Source organism: Myxine glutinosa, chromosome 5 (assembly GCF_964187855.1).
Source record: "Myxine glutinosa chromosome 5, kmMyxGlut1.1, whole genome shotgun sequence".
In the NCBI taxonomy this organism is placed as follows: Eukaryota; Metazoa; Chordata; class Myxini; order Myxiniformes; family Myxinidae; genus Myxine; species Myxine glutinosa.
This window is the reverse complement of record NC_136265.1, coordinates 71,986,960-72,013,565: the sequence shown is the minus strand read 5'-3', so window position 1 is coordinate 72,013,565 and position 26,606 is coordinate 71,986,960. Positions and strand designations below refer to the sequence as shown.

The 26,606-nt window shown below is 52.4% G+C and overlaps 1 protein-coding gene across 1 annotated transcript in view; it reads right to left on the bottom strand.

Annotated features, from left to right (window-relative positions):
• Window positions 1-26,606, bottom strand: part of LOC137427452 (uncharacterized) — a 168,035-nt gene that overhangs the window by 35,342 nt on the left and 106,087 nt on the right. Inside the window, exon 5 of the mRNA XM_068116969.2 lies at window positions 4,389-4,451. Within this exon, the coding sequence (XP_067973070.2) occupies window positions 4,389-4,451 (63 nt within the window). The remainder of the gene's footprint in view (window positions 1-4,388; window positions 4,452-26,606) is intronic.

The following is a 26,606-nucleotide window of genomic DNA, read 5'->3' as shown; positions in this document are numbered from 1 at the left end:
GGCATCGGTGGTGAGGGCGATCGGTGCATCGGGCGCCGGGTGCGCGAGCATGGTGGCGTTAGCCAAGGCGAGCTTCGCGCCCGTGAACGCCGTGTCCATCTGCTCGGTCCAGGTAACGTCGCCTTTGCCCGGCTTACCTCGGAGAGCTTCGTGCAGGGGGCGCAGGAGCTGGGCGATACGGGGCAGGAACCGATGGTAAAAGTTCACCATGCCCAGGAACTCCTGCAGCCCTCTGATCGTGCGGGGGCGCGGAAACCCCTTCACCGCCTCCACCTTGGCCGGCAGGGGGACGGCTCCGTGCCTGGTGACACGGTGCCCCAGAAAATCGATTGTGGCGGCGCTGAACCGGCACTTTGCGGGGTTCACAATCAGGCCATGCTGGCCCAGGCGTTCGAAGAGCGTGCGGAGGTGGCGTAGGTGCTCTTCGCGGGACGCGCTGGCGACGAGGATATCGTCCAGGTAGACGTAGACAAAATCCAAGTCGCGCAGGACGCTGTCCATCAGTCGCTGGAACGCCTGAGCCGCATTCTTCAGACCGAAGGGCATGCGCAGGAACTCGAAGAGTCCGAATGGCGTGATGACCGCCGTCTTCGGGACGTCCTCCGGCCTGACGGGGACCTGATGGTAGCCGCGTATGAGGTCCACCTTCGAGAAGAAGGACCTGCCCGCCAAACGGGCGGAAAAGTCCTGAATGTGGGGGACGGGGTAGCGGTCGGGAGTCGTGGCGTCATTGAGACGGCGATAGTCCCCGCACGGTCGCCATCCCCCGCCGGGCTTCGGCACGATGTGCAGCGGCGACGCCCAAGCGCTCTCTGAGCGCCGAACGATGCCGAGTCGCTCCAGGGTAGCGAACTCCGCTTTTGCCACCGCCAGCTTCGTCGGCTCGAGGCGGCGTGCCCGGGCGTAGACCGGTGGCCCGACGGTGGGGATGTGATGGGCCACCCCGTGCTTGACGGCCCCCGCCGAGAAGGTGGGCCGCGTGAGGGCTGGGAAGCCGGCGAGGAGGCGGGTGAATGCGTCCGCTGCCGGAAGCGTACAGACCAACGTGGCTGGAACCGAATCGTTCGGCAAGCCGCTTGGCAAGCCGCTCGTTGAGCTGGGCAACGCACATGCGAGCGAGCTGAACGTCTCGGCCTGGACAAGCCGTCTGCGCTTGACGTCGACCAGGAGCCCATTAGCGCACAGGAAGTCCGCGCCAAGCAGTGCCATGGGCACGTCGGCGGTGACGAACGTCCATCGGAAAACCTGCCCTCCAAACCGCAGAGAGAGGCAGCGTTTTCCGTACGTACGGATGGGCGTCCCGTTCGCGGCAAGCAGCGCGGGGCCCCCACCCGCGGCGTGCTTGTCTGACGTGCCGGCGGGAATGACACTCACCTGTGCTCCCGTGTCGCACAGGTAACGGCGCCCGGAGAAGGTGTCCGTTATGAACAGCAGGCTGCTCGAACGGCCGGCGCTCATCGCCACAATTGAGCGCCGGCCCGGGCGTTTCCCGACCCGTTGAAGGAGTACGGCGGATGACACCGCCGAGCTTCGTGGCCGAACTTGGCGTGGAACCAGCACCAGGTGGTGGAGCTGGAGGAGCGCGGCTGGCTCCGCCAGGCCGGTGGAGTCGACGGGTTTCCCCGCGGTGGCGGTTTTCGCCGCGGCGGTGGGCGGGGCGTGGCGGCGTTCACGAGGTGCGTATCAGCATGCTGCTGAACCTCAGCGTGCTGTAGAAGATGATGCTGTGGAACATCAGCGTCGAAGGCCGTGACGGCCACGCCAACGCTCGCCCGCGTGTCCGAAGCGGCGAAGTACTTGTCCGCCTCGGCCGCCAATGCTCGGGGTTCCGTTAACCCGGTCCCGGCCAACGCGAGGCGAACCTGCGCTGGAAGTTGGCGACGGAAAAGCGCCCGGAATAGCGAACCGGGGGCTTCGTCGCCCAACAGTGACAGCATATGGTCCATTCGGACCGACGGGCGCGTCTCACCGAGCTCGGGGAGATCCAGGAGGCGGTCGGCCCGTGCGTCGTCCGTGAGGCTGAACGTGGCTAGGAGTAGCCGCTTGAGTGCCTCGTACTTGTGGCCATCCGGTGGGTGGCGAAGGACGGACACAACTCGAGCGGCCGTGCCGGGCCCGAGGGAGGCGACGACGTGGCAGTAGCGCGTGTCATCGCCGGTGAGGTGCCGAAGCTGAAATTGGGCTTCGGCCTGGACGAACCAGACTTCGGCCTGAGCCTCCCAAAATTCCGGAAGTTTGACGAAGGCGGCCATGGCGATGGCGTCGCGTGTGGAAGGATCGCTACGGCAGATCCAACGTCGAGGGTCACCAGTAAAGCGCGGCGTTACGCGCGCTGCTTGTGAGCAAGGAGGAAGCGGACAAGCGGTAACATATAAACGTCTTTATTGTAAGACTGCACTGTAACACTGAACTCCTCCGGGCTGGCCGCCCGGTGTATATCATGAGGCCACGCCTACCCCTCGGGCGTGGCCACCGCCCACTTGGTGCGTGGAATGATGTCACCACGCCAGTGGGCTTTTGTGTCCGCCACAATGTATTGCTTTTGGCTTATGGTTCCATCCATTCACCCCACCCTCCCACACAATCCTGGCCTGTTTTGGTTGAGTCCACATTTGCATTCGATTTCTCTTCATAAAACGTTTTATGTTGTTTATTTATTTATTTTAGGATGCGTGCAATAGATAGAGACAAAGTAACTTCCTCATGTTGCAATCGCTTCAGCCATTATTGTGGAAGGTTGGGCAACAGTTTAACATTGTTTTTAGAGGGGCAGACAAAGAAGTACAATTTGCCTATTTAGCCATCTCACGATGTGGTACTTAGCAATGTATTCTGGCGTCTTTTCAAATCTTGGTAGTTCTGAAAATGCTCGAAAATAAAAGGTATCCCTTATGTCCTCACTCTATATTATATTCTTAGCATATCACTTTGACAGGCTGAGTCAACCCACCTGGTGTTAATTCAACGGCATAACAAGGGATTGAACTCAGGAACTCAGGACGCCGAGATCTCAAGTCAGCCACCTTAACCATAAGCCAACACCAGGCTAGGAAACACAACAGGTACTAGATATAACGGAGGAAAGTGTTTATATTCTGGAAGGAAGGTGTGTTATTATCATTCAAGTTCAACTATAACAGGAACATAGTTGTTAGTAGCGTGACTCAGCTCGCGGATCACCCACACGTCGTTTCAGAGGGATAGGCATCTTTGACCATTTCGGTGTCTTTTGGGTCTTCAGGGCCATTTGGGTCTTCGGTGTCTTCAGGGGCTTCAGGGGCTTTTGGTTCCTCTGGGTCTTTAAGGGTCTTTTGGGTCTTCGGGGTGTTTTGAGTCTCCTGGGGTGTTTTGGGTATTTGGTGTGTTTTGGGTCTTCGTTGCCTTTTAGAATATTTTGGGTCTTTGAGGTCTTGTTTCTTTGGTTTTTTTTGGGTATTCAGGGTGTTTTGGGTCTTTGGGGTCGTTTGGTGCCATTTGGGTCTTCAGGGTCTTTAAGGGTGTTTGTGGTCTTCAGGGTTTTATGGGGTCTTCAGGGCCATTTGGTCCTTCAGGGTCCTTTGGATCCTCTGGGCCTTTAAGGGTATTTTGGGTCTTTGGGATCTTCAGGGTCTTTATGGGTCTTTGTGGTATTCAGGGTGTTTTGGGTCTTCAGGGTGTTTTGGGTCTTCAGGGTGTTTTGGGTCTTCCGGGTCTTTGTGGTATTTTGGGTCTTCGTGGTATTTTGGGTCTTCAGGATGTTTTGGGTCTTCGGGTTGTTTTGGGTCTTCGGGGTCTTTTGGGTATTTTGGGTCTTCGGGGACATTAAGGGTCTTTGTGGTCTTCAGGGTGTTTTGGGTCTTCAGGGTGTTTTGGGTCTTTTGGGTCTTCCAGGTCTTCGGGATGTTTTGGGTCTTCAGGATGTTTTGGGTCTTTGGGGTCTTTTATAATTTTTTGGGTCTTTTGGGTCTTCAGGGTGTTTTGGGTCTTTGTAGCCATTAAGGGTCTTTGTGGTCTTCAGGGTCTTTTTTTTTTTGGATACTGAATCGAGGCTATAATCGAGTCTTCGGGGGTTTTGGGGTCTTTGGGGGCTTTTGGGTGGTGTTTTGGGTCTTCAGGATATTTTGGGTCTTCGGGGTATTTTGGGCCTTCGGGATCTTTAAGAGTATTTTGGGTCTTCAGGGGTTTTGGTGATCTTAAGGGTCTTGGGGGACTTAAAGGGTCATCAAAACGTAATTGAGATAAAGGGTCTCAGTAGTCTAAACTTAATTAAGAGTTCACGGACTGTGTTTTGGGTGTTAATTTTATTTGAAGAAAAAGAAGACGTTTTGGTCGCAAATAAACAAACAAGCAAACAAACATAACTATATACATTTGCTCTATTATAATAAGATTGTAGTTTTTGCTCAAACCTTTGATAAACGAGGAGTAATCATCAACGAACTCGGACTCCACCTTCACTTTCACAATAAAATCTGAAAACAAAAATATCACAGTCAATCTCAAGTTTAAGGAACATTTCTAAAGAAAATCATCATCACAATAGAGATCCAGAATTTTTAATAGATATCCAGAGTAAAAAAAAAAACACATGGACACAGCTAGGACTTCCCAGGAAAAGAAGTCGGTATTTCAAAAAAGTTGATCTGGGGTGAATTAACGGGGGTAGAAAAGACCAAGGTGTTGGATGGGGGTGAACAGTTGTTTTGAAGACCTGGAGGGAAGAGTGGGATTGAAGAGAGTGAGGGAGTTTGTTCCAGAGGCGGGAGAAAATAGGAATGAAGGAGTAAAGGTGAGCAGAGAGTCTTGATTTTGGCAGTTTCACCATAAAGGGGTTGCTGGCAGATCTTGTGCGACCTGTAGGAATATTTGGGGGACAGAGCACCAGAGCTTAACAGTCTGTGCATGCAAGCACAGACTTTAACACTAAACTTCCTATAAAGCCGTGGTTCTTAACCTGGTTCGACCGAACCTCAGGGGTTCAGTGAGCCAGTCTCAGAGGTTCGGCGGACGTCCTCCGAAATGCATTGCAATTTTTTTTTTTTTTTTAGTTTTGTATAAAATTTGAATGTATGTGTAATTACGCTTGTTATTAATATTATTATTATTTTGCTATGTATGTTACGAACGAATGGAAATGTTATTTGTAATTGTATTCCCATCCCATTCATGGTTTCTCTGGTCTGTGTTTAAGATAAGTTGTTTCACACTGACTGTAGTGTGTAGTAAGTTGAATCAATGAGCAAGTTGCTAATTATTCTGTTGATGGTGCTTACTTGCTTACTTACATACTGGATTTTGGACTTTAGCTTGCCGTGTGCCGTGCGTCATTGGTCGCGCCTTACTTTGGAGTTACTGATTAATTGAAAAGTAAATTGGAAATGTTTGTGGATATGCAGGGTGGGTTCAGAGTTATATTAAAGTCAAGAGTGGGTGGTGATTATAAAATATGATTGAATTACTCAGAAAATTAGGTGGAGGTGATATAACTCCTTTGATCGCAATTCAAAACTAACAATTCGCAGTTTTCTATGTAATATTATAATGGGATTTGAGGTGACAGAGTTGAATAGATAATAAATCCCGTCATCGTAACTATAAGTTATGTTTTCTACGTTTAAATTTCTCAGTTTTCAGAGGGGTACTGATTATATTTAAGCATGTTCCTTTTAAAATTTTTGTCATATAATTATTTGCCCTAACTTAATTAAGATCAGTTTGTTACTTTTTTTTTTTTTTTGCAGTATGTCGAGCAAAAAAAAGGAAGTGGTCGGAGGACTACATGCGGTACGGGTTCATGTGTTTGACGGAACGAAACGGAGGCCAGCGTCCTCAATGCATGCTTTGCAATGTCAAGTTGAGCAACTCCAGCCTAGCACCAGCAAAACTATGGGAACACTTCAAAAAAACTGCACGGCGAGGGGCAGTACAAAGACGCAACGCTGGATGAATTCAAATTGAAGAGAGTCCGATTCGACGCAAGTGCTACCTTGCCGACTCTCGGCTTCGTTCCAATTGACAAACCGATCCTCACCGCGTCGTATGAAGTTGCGTACCTGATCGCAAAGAAGGGGAAACCGCACACCGTTGGCGAGACTCTCATCAAACCGGCCGCGTTGAAGATGGCCAACATCATGCTGGGAAAAGTTGCTGAAAACAAGTTGTCTCTCGTTCCACTCTCAAATGACACCATCAGATGCAGAATCGACGACATGAGCGACGACATCCTCGCCCAGTTAGTTGCAGATTTAGTCGCGAGCCCGACAAAATTCAGCCTTCAACTCAACGAGACCACCGACATTTCGAATTTGAGCCAGCTCATCTTATTTGTGTGTTATGTCAAAGGAGACGAGATCAAGGAAGACTTTCTGTTCTGCAAGCCTCTCACAACAACGACGAAGGCCGCTGACATGAAGAAGCTTGTGGACGACTTCTTCAGAAGCAACGGCCTCTCGTGGAACATGGTGGCTGCAGTTTGCTCGGACAGAGCTCCAGCCATGCTGGGATCCAACTCCGGTTTTGGAGAGCTGGTGAAGGCCGATGCACCACACATCATCGTCACGCACTGCGTCCTGCACAGACACGTGCTGGCATCAAAAACCATGCCTCCAAAACTGGCCAATGTTCTGAAAATCGTCGTTGAAACTGTGAATTACGTGTGAAGCCGTGCCCTGAATCATCGCATCTTCAAAGAGCTGTGCAATGAAATCGGCTCTGAATTTGAAGTCCTTCTCTACCACTCTAACGTTCGATGGTTATCACGAGGGAAGGTAGCGAGCCGTGTTTTTACCTTGCGTGTAGAATTAGTCCTGTTTTTGCGAGAACACCAGCATTGCCATGCAACGCACTTCCAAGAGTCAGAGTTCATCCTCGCCTTGGCGTACTTGGCTGACATCTTCGACGCACTCAATCATCTCAATTGCCAGATGCAGGGCAGTGGAGTGAATGTCATCGAAACTGAAGAAAAGCTGAGTGCTTTCCGAAAGTAGTTACCGTTGTGGAGGCGGTGAACAGAGAACGACAACTTCGCGAACTTTTCGCTACTGGACGAGTGCGTGAGCGGGATCGAAGATGAGTCTGAAGTTGGAGGCACTGCTGTACCGGGGGAGCTGAAGCAAGCGATTGCCATGCACTTGGATGAGCTGGGAAAGTCATTCAACGGCTACTTCCCCGGCCAAGAGCAATACCCAGCATGGGTGCGGCAGCCGTTTACTTTTGATGCTGCAATGGCAGATGTCAACGACCAATACCTCGATGACCTCATCGAACTTCAGCAGAGCCAGACTCAACAACAACTCTTCGGCACAACAACGCTCTCAACGTTTTCTCTCAATCTCTGAAATCTCTCAATCTCTGAAAAGAATTAATTCATCAATTCCAATCCGCAGATTCGTCACAAATCGAAAACTTCGTTAAAAACATGCCGGGTTTTGTTTAAAAGTAGCATGGATTCTGGATCGAAACAAGGCTCGTTTTGTATTATAAGGTTCAAAAACGATCCTTGGTTATCTTACCGAACAGTAATCATTAAAAATCGTTTTAGAAGCTTTTGGCACAATTAAACATGGGTGTGAGCTATTAGTAAGCGGCTTGCAAAGCGGTTCATGCGGAACGGATGGCTTGGCAAGCGAGAGCAAGCTGCCCATTGACGGAAAACACTTGATATACATCAACAACTGGGAGAACGAAGAAAGAGCAGAGAGGTACAAAAAGCGTTGGACAGACTGGACATAGACAAAGAGGATCAAATGGAGTGACTGAGAAGGGAGGAGATCAGCTCAAATGGGATGGTGAGCAAGTCATATTAAATATTCTCAAGAACAAGAACAAAATACCAATGTCTTTAACCAAATACGTTAATCGGACAGGTGTCGGTTCTGCAAGGTGGAAACAAAGTGGACATCACCTCCTCTCAGGGTGTGAAAAACTCATGTCAGGACAGTTGTCCACACAAAGGCACAACAAAGTATGTCGAGTAATGCACTGGCAAAACAACTACAAAAACTTCAATATCCCAGTTGCAGAAAACTCATGGAAACATGAACGAAAAACAATACTTGAAAACAAGGAAGTAACTCACGTACAAGGTAAGACTTGATGATCCCAACGAGCGTGAACAGAGAAAACAAAGTATTGCCATATGGGGCGTGTTTAGTTGTCAAGTTGCTTGCGATCACTCACCAAGCCAGTCGTTCTGTATCAGCCACTTTCTGCAGCACATTTAAAGCTCAGAAAGCAGCATATTGGAACATGTCGTAGGCCTACTGCAAGACGAGCAACTGAAGGTAGCCACGTGCTTCTCACAAAGAACTGGAACAACTTTCTGACCATTGCTGAAGACAAATCAGACTTGCCACGGTTCGTCTCCCAGGAGATCATCAGGCATCAGACTTGCCACAGCCCTTCTGTTACTGTTGGTCACCTCTTGCGACACACAGGGAATCACCAGTGAACTGGTCCTCAATTTGCCGACCTCAGAAGGATGACAGGCTGAATCAACCCCCCTGGTGTTAATTCAGCGATCGACCGGGATTCTAACCCAGGATCCCAAGCCGGCACCCTAACCGCTAAGCCAACACCAGGCTACTGAAGGATTCCTGAGCTGAATCGAGCTCAGAACAGTGAAGAACACTATCACACAGAGCTCCATTGAGTTTGGCTCCCCATTCTGGCCTGGTGCTCCTGCTTCCCACATGGTACACTTATACGGGGGAGTCAATCTACAGAGCACTATATTTAAATCACTACAGAGCAATTTTTTAAAAATTCCAAGTTTACAATCAAAAGTCTTTGCCTAAAACACTCACTGATGAACTTTTGAAAGTTGACAAAGAGAGGCCATCTCTGAGAAAAGTGGTGACACAGACGCACAGAAACATCTCATAGTATCGATGACATCTGGTCTTATTCGTTATGTCATCTCTGAATGACAGCAATCTCCTCTTGTGAAAGCCCCGGCCGCATAGACCTCCACAACATAAATAATTGGAAATGGAAGCATGCCACTGAGGGAGCTGTGCTCCCACGTAGTCGGAAGAATGGACGCGCCAAAAAGCTGGAATTCGTCCGAGTTTCTTTATTGTCACAAAACAACTCGGGTACTCTGAAAAGCCCGTTTATCGGGCAGGAATATATATACACACATTATCCCGGAGCGTTTGCCCGGGAAAGGCGAGAGGGGGCGTGGCCGGGCGTCCTGGCCGCGGCCTGGCAAGTTGAGGGCGGGCATGCCCGGGCGTCCCGGACGCGGCCTGGCAAGTCGAGAGCGGGCGTGGCCGGGCGTCCCGGCCGAGGCCTGGCAAGTTGAGCGCGGGCCTGCCCGGGCGTCTTGGACGAGCCCGGCATGGTGATCGCTCCGCGTCCTTGGTAGGTGCAAGGCGATAGTGTAAACCCAGCGGTAGCCGCTACACACGTCCCCCCAGAATCGACTTGCACCGGCAGGGTCAATTTGAGTGGGGTCCTGATGACCCGGCCGAAGCGACCCCTGGCGGGTCGTGGGGGGGGGGGGGGGGGGTCCGGTGTGGTGGTGGGCGGTCGAGTGGGGGGCACCGTGGATGGGGGGCGGCCTCGCCGCGGCGGTTGGTCGATGTCCACGTGCGCCGGCTTGAGGCGGTCCACCGCAATCCGGTCCGACCTGCCGCCGATGTCGATGACGAACGACTTGTCGTCCCGTCGCAGGACCCGGAAGGGCCCGTCGTACGGCGGCCGGAGTGGCCCCCGATGTGCGTCATGACGCACAAAAACGTACTCCGCTGTGCGAAGCGCTGGGGGGACGTAGGACTGGGGGTCACCGTGGTGGGATGTTGGCACGGGGGCAAACCGTCGGGCGGCCTCCTGGAGGTTCGAGCGCTGGTGAGCTGCGGACCAGGGACTGGTAGCGTCGGGCACGAATTCGCCCGGGACGCGTAGCACCTGGCCGTAGACAAGCTCGGCGGTGGATGCCCGGAGGTCCTCCTTGGGGGCCGTGCGGAGGCCCAAAAGGACCCACGGCAGCCGGTCGGCCCAACCGCCGTCTTGAAGGCCGGCCATGAGCGCGGCCTTCATGGAGCGGTGGAATCGCTCGCACAACCCGTTGGCTTGGGGGTGGTAGGCCGTAGTACGGTGGAGCTTGACCCCCAGGTTGCGGGCGACCACGCCCCACAGCTCGGAGGTGAACTGCGGTCCGCGGTCCGACGAGATGTCCGCCGATGCGCCGAAGCGGGCGACCCAGGTGGCGATGAAAGCCTGCGCCACGTCGGCGGTGGTGGTGGAGACGAGGGGAACGGCCTCCGGCCACCTGGTGGTCCTGTCCACCATGGTGAGCAGGTGTGTGAACCCCCGTGATGGGGGGAGGGGGCCCACCAGATCCACGTTGACATGGTCGAAACGTCGTTCAGGCACGGTGAAAGGTGCCAGCGGGGCCTGGGTGTGTCGGTGGACCTTGGCCTGTTGGCAGGCTGTGCAGGTGCTGGTCCAATCGCAGACGTCCCGTCGAAGGCCGTGCCAGACGAATCGCGCCGACACCAGCTTCTGGGAAGCTTTCCGGCCCGGGTGGGAAAGGCCGTGGAGGGAGGCGAAGATGCGGCGTTGCCAGGTAACGGGCACGATGGGGCGAGGCTGGCCTTGGGAGACGTCGCAGAGCAGGACAGTGTCCGCGAAGGGGATGTCGGCCAGGCGGAGGCCCGTGTCCGCCGCCCGGAGGGCTTGCACCATGGTGTCGGTGGTTTGGTTCGCCGCCATAAGCGCGAAGTCCACGCCGAGGTGGACCGCATTCGCGCTGGCCCGAGAAAGACAGTCGGCCACGGCGTTGTTTTTGCCGGCGACGTGCCGGATGTCCGTGGCAAACTCCGACACGGCGGAGAGGTGGCGCTGTTGGCGGGCCGACCATGGCTCCGTGACCTTGGCCATTGCGTAAACCAACGGCTTGTGGTCGACGAACGCCGTGAAGGGTCGGCCCTCCAGGAGGTGACGGAAATGGCGAACGGCCAGGTGTAGACCGAGGAGCTCATGGTCAAACGTGCTATATTTGAGCTCGTTCGGCCAGAGCTGCTGGCTGAAAAAAGCGAGTGGCTGCCAAACCCCTTTCACCCATTGCTCATGTACGGCGCCCACCGCGTAGTCGGAGGCATTCGTGGTGAGGGCAATGGGAGCGTTGAGCACCGGGTGAGCGAGCAGTGTTGCGTCGGCGAGGGCCCGCTTTGAGCTTTGGAAGGCCGCGTCCATTGCTGCAGACCAGACGATGTCGTGCTTGGCCGGCTTGCCCCAGAGGGCTTCGTAGAGGGGCCGCATGAGTTGAGCAGCACGGGGCACGAAGCGGTGATAGAAATTCACCATTCCCAGGAATTCCTGCAGGGCCTTTATGGAGCGGGGACGCGGAAACGTGGTGATGGCCTCGACCTTGGTTGGCAGCGGCACGGCCCCGTTCTTGGTGATGTGGTGGCCCAAAAAAATCAACGGCCGTCGTGCCGAAATGGCATTTGGCCGGGTTGACGATGAGGCCGTGCTCGCTGAGGCGCCCGAACAGTGTTCGGAGGTGGAATAGGTGCTCGGCCCGGGACGTGCTGGCGACGAGGATGTCGTCCAGGTAAACGAAGAGGAACGGCAGGTCACGCAGCACGCCGTCCATCAAGCGCTGGAACGCCTGAGCCACGTTCTTGAGGCCAAACGGCATCCGTAGGAATTCGAATAAGCCGAACGGCGTGATGACGGCCATTTTAGGGACGTCGGCCACCCTGACAGGTACCTGGTGATATCCCCGTATGAGATCGATTTTTGAAAAAATGACCCGTCCTGCCAGATGGGCGGAGAAGTCTTGGATGTGCGGGATCGGATACCTGTCAGGGGTGGTAGCGTCGTTAAGGCGGCGGTAGTCGCCACATGGGCGCCAGCCGCCCCCTGGTTTTGGGACGATGTGTAGTGGCGAAGCCCACGCGCTATCGGAGCGCCGCACGATGCCGAGGTGTTCCAAAGCGTCAAACTCGGCTTTGGCCACGGCGAGCTTGGCTGGGTCGAGGTGGCGGGCTCTGGCGTAGACCGGCGGGCCCGTGGTTGGTATGTGGTGCTCGATCCCATGTCGTACTGCGACGGCCGAAAACGTCGGCCGCGTGAGGGCCGGGAACTCCGTGAGCAGGCGAGCAAACTCGTTCGCCGCCGGGAGGGCGCATGCCAGCTCGGTCGGAGCGGAGCTGCTCAATGTGCATACCAGAGAGCTGAAGGTCTCGGCGTTGGTGAGGCAACGCCGTTGGACGTCCACCAGCAGTCCGTGTGCGCAGAGGACGTCGGCGCCTAGCAGAGCCATGGGCACGTTTGCGGTTACAAACGTCCAAGTAAAGCGTTGGCCGCCGAAGCAGAGGGTGACGTTGCGCGGGCCGAAGGTGCGGATGGCCGATCCGTTGGCCGCAACCAAGGAGGGGCCGCAAACCGCGGACTGCCTGTCCTGATCGGAGGCGGGTATGACGCTCAGTTGGGCGCCGGTGTCGCACAGGAAGCGCCGTCCGGACGCTTTGTCCGTGATGAGAAGTAAGTTGCCCGTGTGGGCGGCGCTCATGGCTGGTAATGAACGCCGGCCCGGCCGTTTCCCGGCCTGCCGAAGGTGCATGGGGGTCGGCATGTCCGGGCCTTCTGTCCGAACCTGGCATGATAGTAACACCACGCTTGGTCAGGTGGAGGCCCCGGTCGTCGTGCTGGAGGTGGTCGGCTCGGCGTTGCGGCCACCAATTGCGTCGGCCGTTCGGTCGTCGACCGTGCCGGGTGCTCGGGCGCCATGGGCATTGCGTCGGATGGCGGTGAGCCCCAGGTCGCTGCTGCAATGCGTTGGCCTGCCGCGGAGATCTTGTCGGCTTCCCTGGCGAGGGCGCGGGGATCCGTGATCGTCGTGCTCGCCAGGGCGAGGTGTACCGGGCTAGGCAGCTGATGGAGGAACAGCTCCCGGAACAGGAATGCCGGAGAGTGCTCGCCGAGCAGCGAAAGCATGTAGTCCAGTCGCTCGGACGGGCGCGTGTCGCCGAGCTCGGGCAGGTCGAGCAGGCGCCGTGCGCATTCCGCCGATGGGAGGGCGAAAGCGTCGAGGAGGAGCTTTTTAATCGCGCCATATTTGTCAGCGGCTGGCCGGCTCTCGAGGAGGCTCAGGGCGCGGGCCGCGGTGGCTGAACCGAGCGCTGCTACCACATGGTGGAAGCGGGTGTCGTCGGCCGTGATGCCTCGCAGGGCGAACAGGGAGTCCGCCTGGGAGAACCAGAACGCCGTGTGAGCCTCCCAGAAGGTAGGCAGTTTAAGGGCAACTGCCGTGTCCATGTCGGTTGGTCACCAATGAGGGAGCTGTGCTCCCACGTAGTCGGAAGAATGGATGCGACAAAAAGCTGGAATTCGTCCGAGTTTCTTTGTTGTCACAAAACAACTCGGGTACTCTGAAAAGCCCGTTTATCGGGCAGCAATATATATACACACATTATCCCGGAGCGTTTGCCTGGGAAAGGCGAGAGGGGGCGTGGCCGGGCGTCCTGGTCGTGGCCTGGCAAGTCGAGGGCGGGCATGCCCGGGCGTCCCGGACGCGGCCTGGCAAGTCGAGAGCGGGCGTGGCCGGGCATGCCCGGGCGTCCCGGCCGAGGCCTGGCAAGTTGAGCGCGGGCCTGCCCGGGCGTCCTGGACGAGCCCGGCATGGTGATCGCTCCGCGTCCTTGGTAGGTGCAAGACGATTGTGTAAACCCAGCGGTAGCCGCTACACCACCACTCATCGACCTTATTGGCCCAGGTAAAAGGCCTTTGAAAGAGAAAATCTTTGCAGTGGGATAATAAATAACAAGCGTTATGCCTAGGTCCCCCGTCGGGGAAGTGATGTGAGTTGACAAAGTGGAAGACGCAGAAAACATGCTATGATATGATATTTCGCTCACAAGGTTCAGACATACATGGAGGTGGCCATCTTGGATTTTGACGTGGCGACCCAATTTTCAATAGGGTTCTTCCTTATGCCTAGATACACCCACACACCAGATTAGAAGTTGGTACTTCGCTTATTTTTCAAGATATTTCGCTCACAAGGTTCAGACACACATATGGTGGCGGCCATCTTGGATTTTGACGTGGCGACCCAATTTTCAATACCGTTCTTCCTTGTGCCTAGGTACACCCACACACCAGATTGCAAGTTGGTACGTCGCTTATTTTTCAAGATATTCAGCTCACAAGGTTCAGACATACATGGCGGCGGCCATCTTAGATTTTGACGTGGCGACCCAATTTTCAATAGTGTTCTTCCTTATGCCTAGAGACGTCCACTCACCAGATTAGAAGTTGGTACTTCGCTTATTTTTCAAGATATTTTGCTCACAAGGTTCAGACATATATATGGTGGCGGCCATCTTGGATTTTGACGTGGCGATCCAATTTTCAATAGCGTTCTTCCTTTTTTTTTTTTTTTTTTGTATACTGAATCGAGGCTCGTGAAAGAGCTAACATTTATTTCACAAACAAATCAACCAGACAAACAAAACACACAAAGAGAGGGAGCGGAAGACAAGATGGGGAGAGAAGGGGAAGCACACAACCACAACATTTGAGAGCAGGGAGAAGTGTGGGAGGGAGAGGGCTTGGGGGCAGGAGGCGTAGGAGGGGGAGGGCGGGGGGGAGAGCTATAAAACACAAGGGGACCGAAATTAGCGGGGGTAGAAAAGATCAAGTTTTTGGATGGGGGAGGATAAGAGATGGTGGTGAACAGCTGTTTTAAAGACCTGGAGGGTGCAGTGGGATTGAAGAGAGTGAGGGAGTTTGTTCCAGAGGCGGGAGAAAAGAGGAATGAAGGAGTGAAGGTGAGCAGAAAGTCTTGATTTTGGCAGTTTAACCATAAGAGGGTTGCAGGCAGATCTTGTGCGACCTGTAGGAATATTTGGGGGACAGAGCCCAGAGAGGGCTGGGCCAGAGAGGAGTCGGTAGAAGACGGAAAGACCACCAACCTGCCTGCGGTGAGTGAGTGAAAGGCCCTTGGAGTTAGCTTCATCGCGGGAGATTCCAATGATTCTGAACGCTTTGGTTTCAACAGCGTGAAGACGGGCTAGGTGTGAGGCAGGAGCACCAGACCAGAGGGGAGAGCAGTATTCTATAGAGCTGCGGATGAAAGCCTCGTATGTGGTGAGGAGCTCAGGTGTGCCAAGGTAGGACTTCGCACGACGGAGGATGCCCAGTCGGCGACTGTCTTTGGAGGCCAGATTTGAAATGTGGTTTTCCCAGGAAAGACATGGCAAATAGTGAGACCCAAAAGCTTGAGTGACAGAACTTCTTGGAGAGGATTATTCAGAAAGTGGATGGGAGGGTTTTCCAGTCGGTCTTTTCGGAGAGACATCGTAAGAGTGTGAGATTTATCAGGATTGAAAGACATGTTCCATTTGTTTGCCCAGTCTGTGATTTTGTCCAGGTCTGCAGAGAGTGAGGAGGCTGCAGACTGCCGATCTGAGGGATGAGGAATGGAGCGACAGAGAGTAGAGTCGTCACCAAAGAGATAGAGAGGATTTTCAAGAGAGTCAGAGAGATCATTGATGAAGACCAGAAAAAGCACAGGGCCCAGAACACTACCTTGGGGAACTCCAGCCTGAACAGGAAGAGGAGATGAGAGAAACCCATTCAGGGCCACACATTGACTACGACCAGAGAGGAAGTCCGCCAGCCATGCGTGGAGATTTCCATGGATACCAAAGGAGGAGAGTTTGGGGAGCAGAGCAGGGTGCCAGACCGTATCGAAGGCACGTGAAATGTCAAGGGAGACAGCTCTAATTTCCTGTTTGGCGTTGAGGACCTCCATCCATTGTTGAGAAAGCAGAAGCAGCATGTCCAGAGTAGAGTGACCAGGTCTGAAACCAAATTGATGATCAGAGATCAAGCCATTGGAGAAGAGGAAAGATTTCATATCTGAAGCAATGATGGATTCCATGACTTTGCTGATAATTGGGAGAAGGCTGATTGGTCTGTAGTTGCTGGGATCTGTTTTTGCACCTTTTTTGTGCAAAGCGGTGATGTTGGCTGATTTCCAAGCAGATGGCAGATGACCTTGAGCAAAAGAGAGGGTGAAGAGAACAGAAAGACAGAGTGAAAGAGCAGAAGAACATGATTTTAGGACCCGTGGGCTGATGCCGTCAGGACCAGTTGCAGAATCAGAGTCGAGGGTTGACAGAAACTTTTCCACCTTGTCAGGAGGAAAGGACACAGAGTCCAGGAGCAGCTGGGTACGACTGGGTACGGTGGGTACAGAGAGGGATGGGTTTGGGACACAAGATTTAGAGGCAAACACAGAGTTGAGGCATTCAGCTTTTTCACGTGCGGAGTCAGCCGTTAAGCTGTTTGAGGTGAGGGAGGGGATGGAGGGGGAACAAACACCAGAAACAGATTTGACCAGACGCTACCAGGATTTGGAAGAGGGAGACAGATAAGAGAGTTCGGTCTTGAGAACGGTGAGATATTGTTTCCTGGCTCTCCTGAGGGTGGACACACACTTGTTTCGGGCTTTGTGAAAGGAAATGAGATTTCCTTCCGTTGGATTTGCTTTCCAGGAGACAAAAGCAAGTTGTTTCAGGGCAACAGCCTCACCACAAGATTCCGTGTACCATGGACGGGAGGAAGGGTATGACAACTGAAGACGAGATGGGATAAATCTGTGCATGAGCGAGAGCAATTTACTTTGAAAGAATTCCCAGGATGAGTTGATGTCAGAGGCGGTAGAGATGGGAGACCAGTCCAGATGAGTGATGGCTGCTTGAAGACCGTGCCAGTTGGCCTGAGTGAAATGCCAGACTCGTCGACGCTGAGGAGGCTCTCTGAGAATGGTCAGAGATGTCCACTTTGACAAGCACATGATCAGATGAGCCGATTGGAGCAGAAGAAGAGCAGCAGACATTTTCAGGGAAGTTTGTCATAACCAAATCCAGAAGAGAAGATGCTCCGTTGACTGAGATCCGGGTCGGGAAATTGACAGATTGTGTCAGTCCCAGTGAGTCGCAGAAGTCCTTTGCTGAAGAGCCATGGCTGGTGAGAGAGGTACCCACACCCAGCCAACTGGCATGGTGACAATTGAAATCACCACATATGAGGAAGAGAGAGTTGGGATGGGTAGATAGAAGTTGGTCCATATTATCAGACAGTGAGATGTAGATGGAGTCATCGCTGTTTGGTGGACGGTACAACACACATATGAACAAAAGGTGGGAGCGAAGGGGAAGCCGTAGCCAAAGGTATTCCTGGGGGTGAGGTGGAGAGAGGGCAGTGGAGGGCGAGTGAGGAAGAGAGTTTTTTATAAAGATAGCAACCCCACCTCCAGGACGAGGCTCAGGTCTATCATACCGGAGGAGGGAGTAACCTGGGAGAGATACCAAGGCATCAGAGACATCATGAAGGGGGAAAGTTTCTGTTAAGCAGATCACATCTGGTTTGTCAGAAGCAACCTGTATGGAGAGGTCAGTCAAGTTTGAGCGAAGGCCCCGGATGTTTGAGGTCCATACCGTTAATGAAGAGGAAGGGGGAGCATCGGGTCCAGAACAGGGGGGGGAGGGGTAGGGTAAGATGTGGAAGAGGAGGAAGAGGTAGGGAGAGCTGTTGAAGGTGTGTCAGAGATTTCAGAGATTTCAGAATAGCTTGGAGAAAGGGAAGAATGGGGCGGACAAAAGGTTTGATGGAGATTGGGTGAGGCACAGTGAGGTGTTATTTGAGGAGGGGGAAGAGGGAGGCAGAAGGTTGGGGGAGATGAAGGTGAAAGTTGGAAGGGGGAAGAAGCAGGGAGGATGCTTTGAGGAGGAGGGGTGAGAGGGGAGTCTTGGAGGGGAGGGGTGTGGGGGGAGTTTAGGAGGGAGGCGAGGGAAGGGGCAAGGGGGGAGATTTGAAAGGGATGGGTGATGGGGAGGATTTGGAGGGGAGGGGTGAGATTGGGTTTTGAAAAGTGTACGATTCATGGGAAACGAACATTTTTTGCAAAATGAGTTTGAGACCTTCAAGTCAAAAATACGTTTGAGGACACTGGAGGAGGGGTGGAGTTCTGGATAGTTTAGGGAATGTAGAAAGGAGGAACTGTAAGAGATGGTATTATATATGTTTTTTGGAATGAATAGATTTGGTGAGCAAGACGAAAGCATCCTTTTGTTGGAAAAGAAGAAAAGGGTGTTATAATATATGAGAGAAAATAGTTGTTCAGGGGAGAGATTATACATTTCTAACCACGTGATCGCGAACGAAGAACGAACGAACAAAAAGAACAACAAATAAACGAATAAGACCTGGGAAGGAGATATTTTTTGGGGTTTTTTTTTTTTTTTTGTGAGTAGAGATATTAAACAAGGAGGTATGGGGTGAATGACTGGGACGAAACAGAGAACGAAAATAATTTCAGCGCATTCGACGAATCGCTGAGAGAAAAACAAAACCACAAGGTCGGAGACGGTACGGTAGCCGAAGCCTACGAGTACTAGGCCGCAGAATACTCGATACGCATTAACCGACGATTGTGTATACATGTACGAAAAATTAGCACCGAAAATTTTCCAAAAAGATACGCTATAGGTACAGACACCGAAAGATAGATACAGTCTCGACAAAAACACAATTGAGAAATATCACTTAGCTTCAAAAGCGTGAGCGCATGGAACAGCTTCGAAAAGACGTGACCTCGCCTGTGTGTGTGACCTCCTTGTGCCTAGACACACCCACACACCAGATTAGAAGTTGGTACTTCGCTTATTTTTCAAGATATTTCGCTCACAAGGTTCAGACATATATATGGTGGCGGCCATCTTGGATTTTGACGTGGCGATCCAATTTTCAATAGCGTTCTTCCTTCTGCCTAGATACACCCACACACCAGATTAGAAGTTGGTACTTCGCTTATTTTTCAAGATATTCAGCTCACAAGGTTCAGACATACATGGCGGCGGCCATCTTGGATTTTGACGTGGCGACCCAATTTTCAATAGGGTTCTTCCTTTAGCCTAGATACACCCACACACCAGATTCGAAGTTGGTACTTCGCTTATTTTTCAAGATATTCCACTCACAAGGTTCAGACATACATGGCATCAGACATACATGGCGGCGGCCATCTTGGATTTAGACGTGGTTTGCACCCACACACCAAATTCGAATGCGGTCCTTCGCTTACGCATGCACACACGCACGTACGCCCGCCCGGACGGACACGGACGGAGGGGAAAACCATAGTCCCCCTTTCGCTCCGCGGTGCGACGGGGGACAAAAAAAACAGATTTAAGGAGGTATCACTACCTTAAAGAGGTTACTGCACTCGCTGGGACACCCCCTTTCCAAGTTGGAACAAATGTTGCCAAGAAATGTGGAACTTCCAACAATGAGGATGGATGTGCACTTTATCGAATAGTCATATAAAAAGGGAAATGAGGCAGAAAACTGTAGTTATGCATTTATGGACACAATTATAAAAAACATAAAAAAGCGGTTATTAAAGATGTATTCCAAACATTTTCAACCATCTTCCACCGAGTGCTATATCCTTTAAAATGTTGATCCCGTTTTTGTGTAGCAGAAATCAAAACACATCAGTGATCATAACTGAGTTGTCAGGTTTCATAAACAGTGTCACACAGCAGGAGTTTCCACAGGTCAAAACGATTATAGTTAAGAGTTTAAACAAAAATGAACTGTCCATGTGAAAGTTGTGCACACGACCCCAAGTTGACCACAAATAAGACTTTCTAGAGTTGATGACACTGAATTAAAATGTAATGGATCACTGGGTTTCCACTGTCGATGCTGAGGGGGTGCAACAAACTGAACCCGATAAAGACTCAAACAAGGACTGAACCTCTGCCATAAAATCTAAACAAGTTAATGAAGATTAGACTTAAAGAATCCCAGATTAAAAACAAAAAATAGACTTCACTGCTGGTTGAAAATGAGGACATGTGGAAAAGAAAGGAGGACACAAAACAACTTAAAAGTTTGGTGAATGCCTGTTGAAATGTTGAAATGGCGTTTATGATGATTTTTTTTGGCCAATTTGGATTTAATACATGGAAGGTAAAATTCCATTGTTTGTGCCAGGTTTCTTGTGAAAAAAAAGTATTAAAAGCATTGTTGTGGAATTATTTTATAGTTCAAGTCAAATAGTATTTCCAGTCTTGATGAAAAATAATTATGCTGTGGAGAAAAAGAAACCGTTAGTAAAGCATTTATGAACCGGTTGGCTAGAAAATAATTCCCAGGTGAAAATACTCCTTATCATGACCATCCACCTTTTTCCCCTTGTTTCCACTAACGTCTCGCTCAAAACTGGCATCCACCATGCTTATTTTCATTTGGGGCTTCATGGCCTTTGGCTCTTTGAAAATAGTCTTGTTCCAGTTGCTGTTGATGGACTGGCGAGTCTTCTGACCATCCGTCAGTTGTGCGCATTCACCATAGTCTGTTGATGACATCTTTTCTTTGAAAGCCTGGACTGTGGGGAAATCAAACAATAAATTGTACTCATATGTCTCCCAACGTTGTTTTTATAGCCGCAGTGTTTTCAAAATAGTTATATCTCCATGTGCTGCATGGTCTCATCTTCTATATTTATGTCTGCCATGCCGAGGCTCACAGCAACAGCCATATTTTGACCAATTTTACTTATTTTGCTCAACTAGTACACCCGCTCTCCACCAGATCATGTTATTGTCCCCTCTGGGGTATATAGATTACTGGGGTATATAATGCCTAAAGAACGTCGGGACACCTCCCTTTCAGTTTAGTGTTAAACAGCAGTTGTGACCGTTTCAAAAAGTAATCATACGTGTTTGTGGTTTATAATATTTTTACTTATGTTAGGGGTGCCCCACAAAACACCACGGTAAGCAATTTGTACAGGGTAACATGGAGTTTGTCCAAGGAGGAAAAACCTCTTGGGAAGAGGGGATATAATAAATATTGTTGCGGATATGGCATTTGGCCTCCATATCCGCTTGTAAATATTCCCCTATTTCCCCAATACTCCCCAACTATCCCCAATCCCCCATTCCCTAGTCCCATTGCCTGTAAATAACACTCTGTAGAACCGACCTTCCCCTTTTTCCCCCATTAAATGTCGTGCCCAGGTCCACCGCATCTCACGTAGACAACTATAGGACATCTTGCTAGTTATTCTTAGTCTATGTCAGTTAAGGACTCGTTTCCATTAATTCTGACTCTTCGTTGCACCAGAATGTGATCGTATGGCACCAGTAGTGAGTTTAGGACCTCCCCTTACCTCCTCCCATCTTCCCCATGAAACAACAACAACAACAACAACAACTACAACTACAACTACAACAACAGAGGAGAATGGGGGCGGCGCGGCGCGGGGGAGTGTGCGTCCTCACTGCGGCGTGGTTAGCCGCCATTGCCCATGCGCTCCACGGGGTTACCACGAAGGGGCCGGCTGTCAGCTCCTCGTCAGGGGCGGAGCCGGTAACCCCCCCGCACCCAATAAGAAGGGCGGACCGATTCCATCTGGGGCGGAGCTAACTAGCCGAGGGCGTGTCACTCCCCGCCGGATATACGCAGCCACTTACCGGACGTGACGTGAGATGCGCCCCGAGCTTGAAGAAGAGCCAGTCACCACCTTCTAGCGCTGAGAGAGACTTCCCGCATCTCTGGACCGGAGCGGGTCGATTCTGTCCTTGAGCCAAGAGTGCACCTTGAGCCATCGACTACCCGCTTTCCTTGCCATCAATCCCCGTGTGAGTCAGTTTTGTCCCGTTTATCTGTCGTCTGTCGGGGCTAATATAAGAGTGTGTCTAAGTGCTTGCCTTTCTATGCTGTCCCTCTTGTCGTTGTAATCTGACCTTCCGCCCTAATATAACCTCCTCCGGAGGTCTTGAGAACTGAACCCTTGGTGTCGTGTCATTTTAATCCAGCCGTTGTGTCTTTTCCATCATTGATTTAGCATAGCGCGACTTAGTCAACGTTCGAGCATAATCGGGTAAACTGTGCAGACGCGGTCATACCAAACCGCTCGGTAAACTAACATCCACAACCGCGTCTGTAACAATTGGTGTCAGGAGTGTCGGATTCGGACCTGGGACTAAATTTATTAGGCCCAAATTTTGGAACACCAATTGTACCACTAGGGTAACAATTGGTGTTGGGGAGGTAGAATTCGATCCGGAGCGCGTTTCCCGCGCTCGACGAAATTATAACGGCGAAATTTGATTTTGTTATACGGAAATAAAAACCCGAATTTTGAAAGTCGCGCTATGGCGGATCAAGACAGCTGGGTTCCGGTAGAGGAGAGTGAGGCAGGGTCGGTCCAGGACCAAATTGAGGAACGCGAGGAGAGCGAAGCAGCGAGGGTAGCAGACGCACAAAGTAGCGTCGTTGCGCCCGACGTTGCGGGGGCGCAAAATGGCGCCTCGCTGGTCACCGCGCCCGCGACCGTGGCAGCGCCCCTGGTGGATCCGAACCTTTTCATGTTGCAAATGAGGGCCCTTATGGAACAAATGGGTGAGCAATTGGGAGACCAAATTAGAGGTTTGAAAAGCAGTATGGGGGTAATGGGAAACGAAATGGGGGTAATGAGGGACGAAGCGAGGGGTACCGGTGAGGGGTTAGACAATAATTTTAAGGGTTTAGACAAGAAATTTGGGAAGTTAGACGACAAATTTGAGGGGTTAGACAACGGGATAAAAGAGGTGAAAAAGGGGTTAATGGGGGTAGAAAATAGAATGGCTGCCCAGGAGAATCAGATAGAGGGAGTGAAAAATGGGTTAGAGGGGTTAGAAAACAGGATGGAAGGCAAATTGAGGGACATGAGGGACCAAGCGGAAAGGGAAGTTAACCAAATGGGGCAGCAGATAGAGGGGGACAGAATGGGGGTAGAAACCAAACTGGATGCTCACAGGGAGGAAATGGAGCAGATGAGGGTGGCATCTGGGCAGGAGATGCAAGTGATGGGAGAGGAGATCAGAAGAGGTGTGAGTGAGGAGGTCGGAGGAGTGCGCGAGGAGGTGAGGCACTGTAAGGAGCGCATGGAGAAGGAGGTGAGAAAGGGGACTGTAAAATTGCAAAGTGGTATAGAGGAGTTGACGCTGGGAGTAGAACAACTGACAGTGGGACAAAAGGAGTTGGGGGAACAGGTAAAGAAGAACACAGCGGTAATAGAGGGGTTAAAATCGACGCAGAAGGAGATGAAAAAGGACGTAGGGGTAATTAAAAAAGAGTGTCAGACGGTACATGAGGACTTGACGAGAAAAATGAACAAAGTGGTAGAGGTGATGGAGGTTAAAGAGCGGGAGGTGCGGGAGCACATAGAAAAAAATAAAGTGGAGTTAGAGGAAGAACTTAAAGGGGCGCACGAGGAGATGAAGGAGGTGAAGCAGAAATTAGAAGAAGTGGAAGAGGGGGTGAGCGAAATTAAAAAGCGACGGAGAGAGGATAAGAAAGAGATAAAGGAGGAAGTAAAAGAATTGGTCCAAAGTCTGTGTTCGAATCGTGATGATGTGCTCATTAACCGGATGAGGGATTCGCAGGTGATGGAGGAGAAGCGAAAAGAAAGAGGACCCGGTGTAAGTGGTGACCAATATGGTCGTGCGTATGATGCGCCAGGTGATTTAATAAGCTTGGGGGTCGAGATAGACCCGGATGTTCGTGAGAGGCCAAGAGTGAGGTGTATGGCTGGTCCGGAGGGTATGGAACGAGAGGTGCGAGGTGTGGGTGAGCAAGGTTGTGGTGGTATGGAATGGGTAGCGGGTTGCGGAGGTGTGACCCATGCATCGACACCAACAGGGGTAGTTGTTGGAGGGACCGGGGAGGCACGAGAGCCCCTTGGGGGTAATGTACTGTGGGGGCCCGGCCGGTTCGGCCCCGCGCTGACCCCGCAAGGGGCGACGCACGGGGTCCGGCCGGCGGGCAACGACTCGCATACGAGGTGGTCCCACAAGGTCCCACTCGCGCCGTATGACGGCAAGAGTGATCTACGCGCGTACCTGGCGCAGTTCGACTGTGTGTGTAAGGGCAACGGTTGGGGTGAGGACGAAGGTGGAGTACACCTGGTGGCCGCATTGCGCGGCGCGGCGGCAGAGGTGCTGACGGCATTACCAGCGGGTGCTCTCACCCTGCCAGCCCTCCGCGACGCCCTAATTAATCGATTCGGCATAGAACAGCAGAGCGAGCTTGTTAAAGCTCAGCTCGCGCTGCGAAAGCGCAAGCCCCAGGAAGCCATCGGGGAACTTGCCCACGACATTCGCCGCGCAGTGGGGATCGCACATGCTAGCATGGCAGCGGATTCCCGGGAAAGCCTGGCGCTGGACCATTTTATCCAGGCCCTCCCGGACATTGAGCTCCGGCAACAGCTCGCCATGTGGCGCCCGCAGACTCTGAGCCAGGCGGCTGACGCTGCGGCCCGTTGGGAAGCAGCGAGGCCCCTGGCCCGGGGGGGCGAGCGTCTCGCAATGGCGGTCCGCCAGGTGGGACCCCCGATGGAGGGCGGACCCCTTAGGGGGCCCGCCCCCGACGTGGGTCCTGACCTGGCGGGCATGGTCCGGAGGCTGGTGGACCAGCGCCTGGCGGGACCTGGACCATGGCAGGCGGCCCCGGAGGTGGCCCGCGGTGGACCACGAGCGAGTAATCCAATTCGGACCTACAGGGGGGAAATTTGGAATTCCGGAGGCAAGCACCTTATCAGGTGAGGTGCTATACCTGCAACCGTCTGGGTCACCTGGCGCGGCACTGTCGAGCCACGCGCCGGGATGATCCCCGGCGGTTGAGGTCCTTAACTCCGCCCAGGGGGGAGCGGGTTAGCCGACCCCAGACACCCCCCCGCCAGACCCCGGTACACTAGAAGGCCTTACACCGGCGAGCAGGCGCCCCCGTGGATTGCCTCGGCTTTAGATGCCGAGGCGGGACCCAGTACCTCTGAATAAGGGGGGCTTATTAGTGCCAGAGGACTGGGGGATTGATGAGCAATGGGCCCGGTGGGTAAGGGTGGCATCCCTGCCACCCTGCCCATAGTGGGGCAAATGTGCAATAGATTATGGGGTGTATGGCAGTGAAAACTAGCCCGGGTGGGTTAGGTTATATTGATAGGGCCCTAGAAGATGACATTAGGTGACGTTAAGTTTAGTTAGTGACTGATACCTGTAGTGGGGACGCAGGTAGATTAGTATGGATGATAATGACGTGGGAGCGCAATAGTTTAAAGGGACGACTGGGAAGCGCAAGTTTCAGAGGGGAGTAGTTAGATGAGATGATGCTGTGTGAGGATGGAACAGGTGTGATTGAACAGGTGTGATTGCACAGGTGTGCAACTGGACAGGTGTGTGGAGCAGTGTATGAGTAGTGAGTGTTGTGGATCAGCGCGAATGCGCTTGGGGAGAGAAGGGTGCAGGTGGCACCAGGTGTGAGAGCACAGGTGTGCAAGTGCAGGTGTGTGGAATACATGGAGTATTGGAATGACTGGTGTGGAGAGAGTTGGAGTAAGTGGTACGGAGTGGTGTGCATGGTGCGAAGGTGTGAATGGGGGAAGAGTGGACCCCCATCACGGATACCCGGGGCGGGTAGTGTAAGTGTTAGGTAGAGGGTACAGGTAAATTGTGGTTGGATATTGGCATCTGTGGTGCGGGTGACAGAATGGTATTGTGGATGGGTGCATTAGTGTTGTGGAAATGGCTGGGCGTGTAGCCTGTTAGTGTGTGTAGTTGGTTTGGGCACTCCACCACTGTGAGGATGTCGGCCAGGTGAGGCCGCAGGTGGGCTCTGGGAGCCGTTAGTGTCAGTGGGGCCCGAGGATCCGGAGGATGGACCCGGGTAGCCCAGTGCCAGAGAGGGCACCGAGTGGAGAGAGCGCCAGAGGGCCTTCCCCAGGTAGTTAGGATAGGGTGAGGAGCAGGTAAGCTCGGAGGCAACTGCAGTGGTGGAGGTGTGCAGGTGGGTAGACCCGCTGGGAGAGGTACACGCCACAGCCCAGAAATTGTGCGAGGGCACCGGGAGATGAATCGGGGGAGTGAGACCCCAAATTGAAAAGCACCACAGTTGGTCAATGGGAATTGGTTTTTAGAACCCATAGTGTAAGAGGGCCAATGGTTTGGCCGGAGAAAGACCCCGGGTAATGTAAAGTTGTTAAAGTCATTTAGGAAATAGTTAGGATTGATGAACCTGTCGCACCATACGCAGCCACTTACCTGTGGTGATGATGACTCCACACCTGTGTTTTCTTTGTTTTGTTGCAGGAAATGAGATTGCTGTGGATTGGTGAGACGCATCACGACGTGGATGAGACATTGGGGTGATTCCATCTCTCCCTCCCTAGGAGGGACTGATGATGAATTGGTAATGGCAAATTTTGATGTTCAGTTGGAGAGGGCAAATTTTGATGAGAGTTGAAAATGGCAAATTTGATTGGTTAGGAGGGAGAGAAGACGAATTTGGTTTATGGGAGGAACGGGGAAGACAGTAGGGATGTTTGTTGATTTGTAAAATAGATGTTTATGGGTAGTGTTGTGTTTGTGGATACAGTAAGGGGTAAGGGAGGGGCCATGTAGGTTACCTGGTGGGGGGGGGGGGGGGCGTACGGTAGGAACGTACCTGTCTCACCTGGTTCCCATGTGCCCCCAGTGTGCATTACCTTACATTGCGTGCACTTTTGCGCCCTTACCACCTTACTCACTTGTCTTCTTCTTTTGTCTCCCACCTCCGAG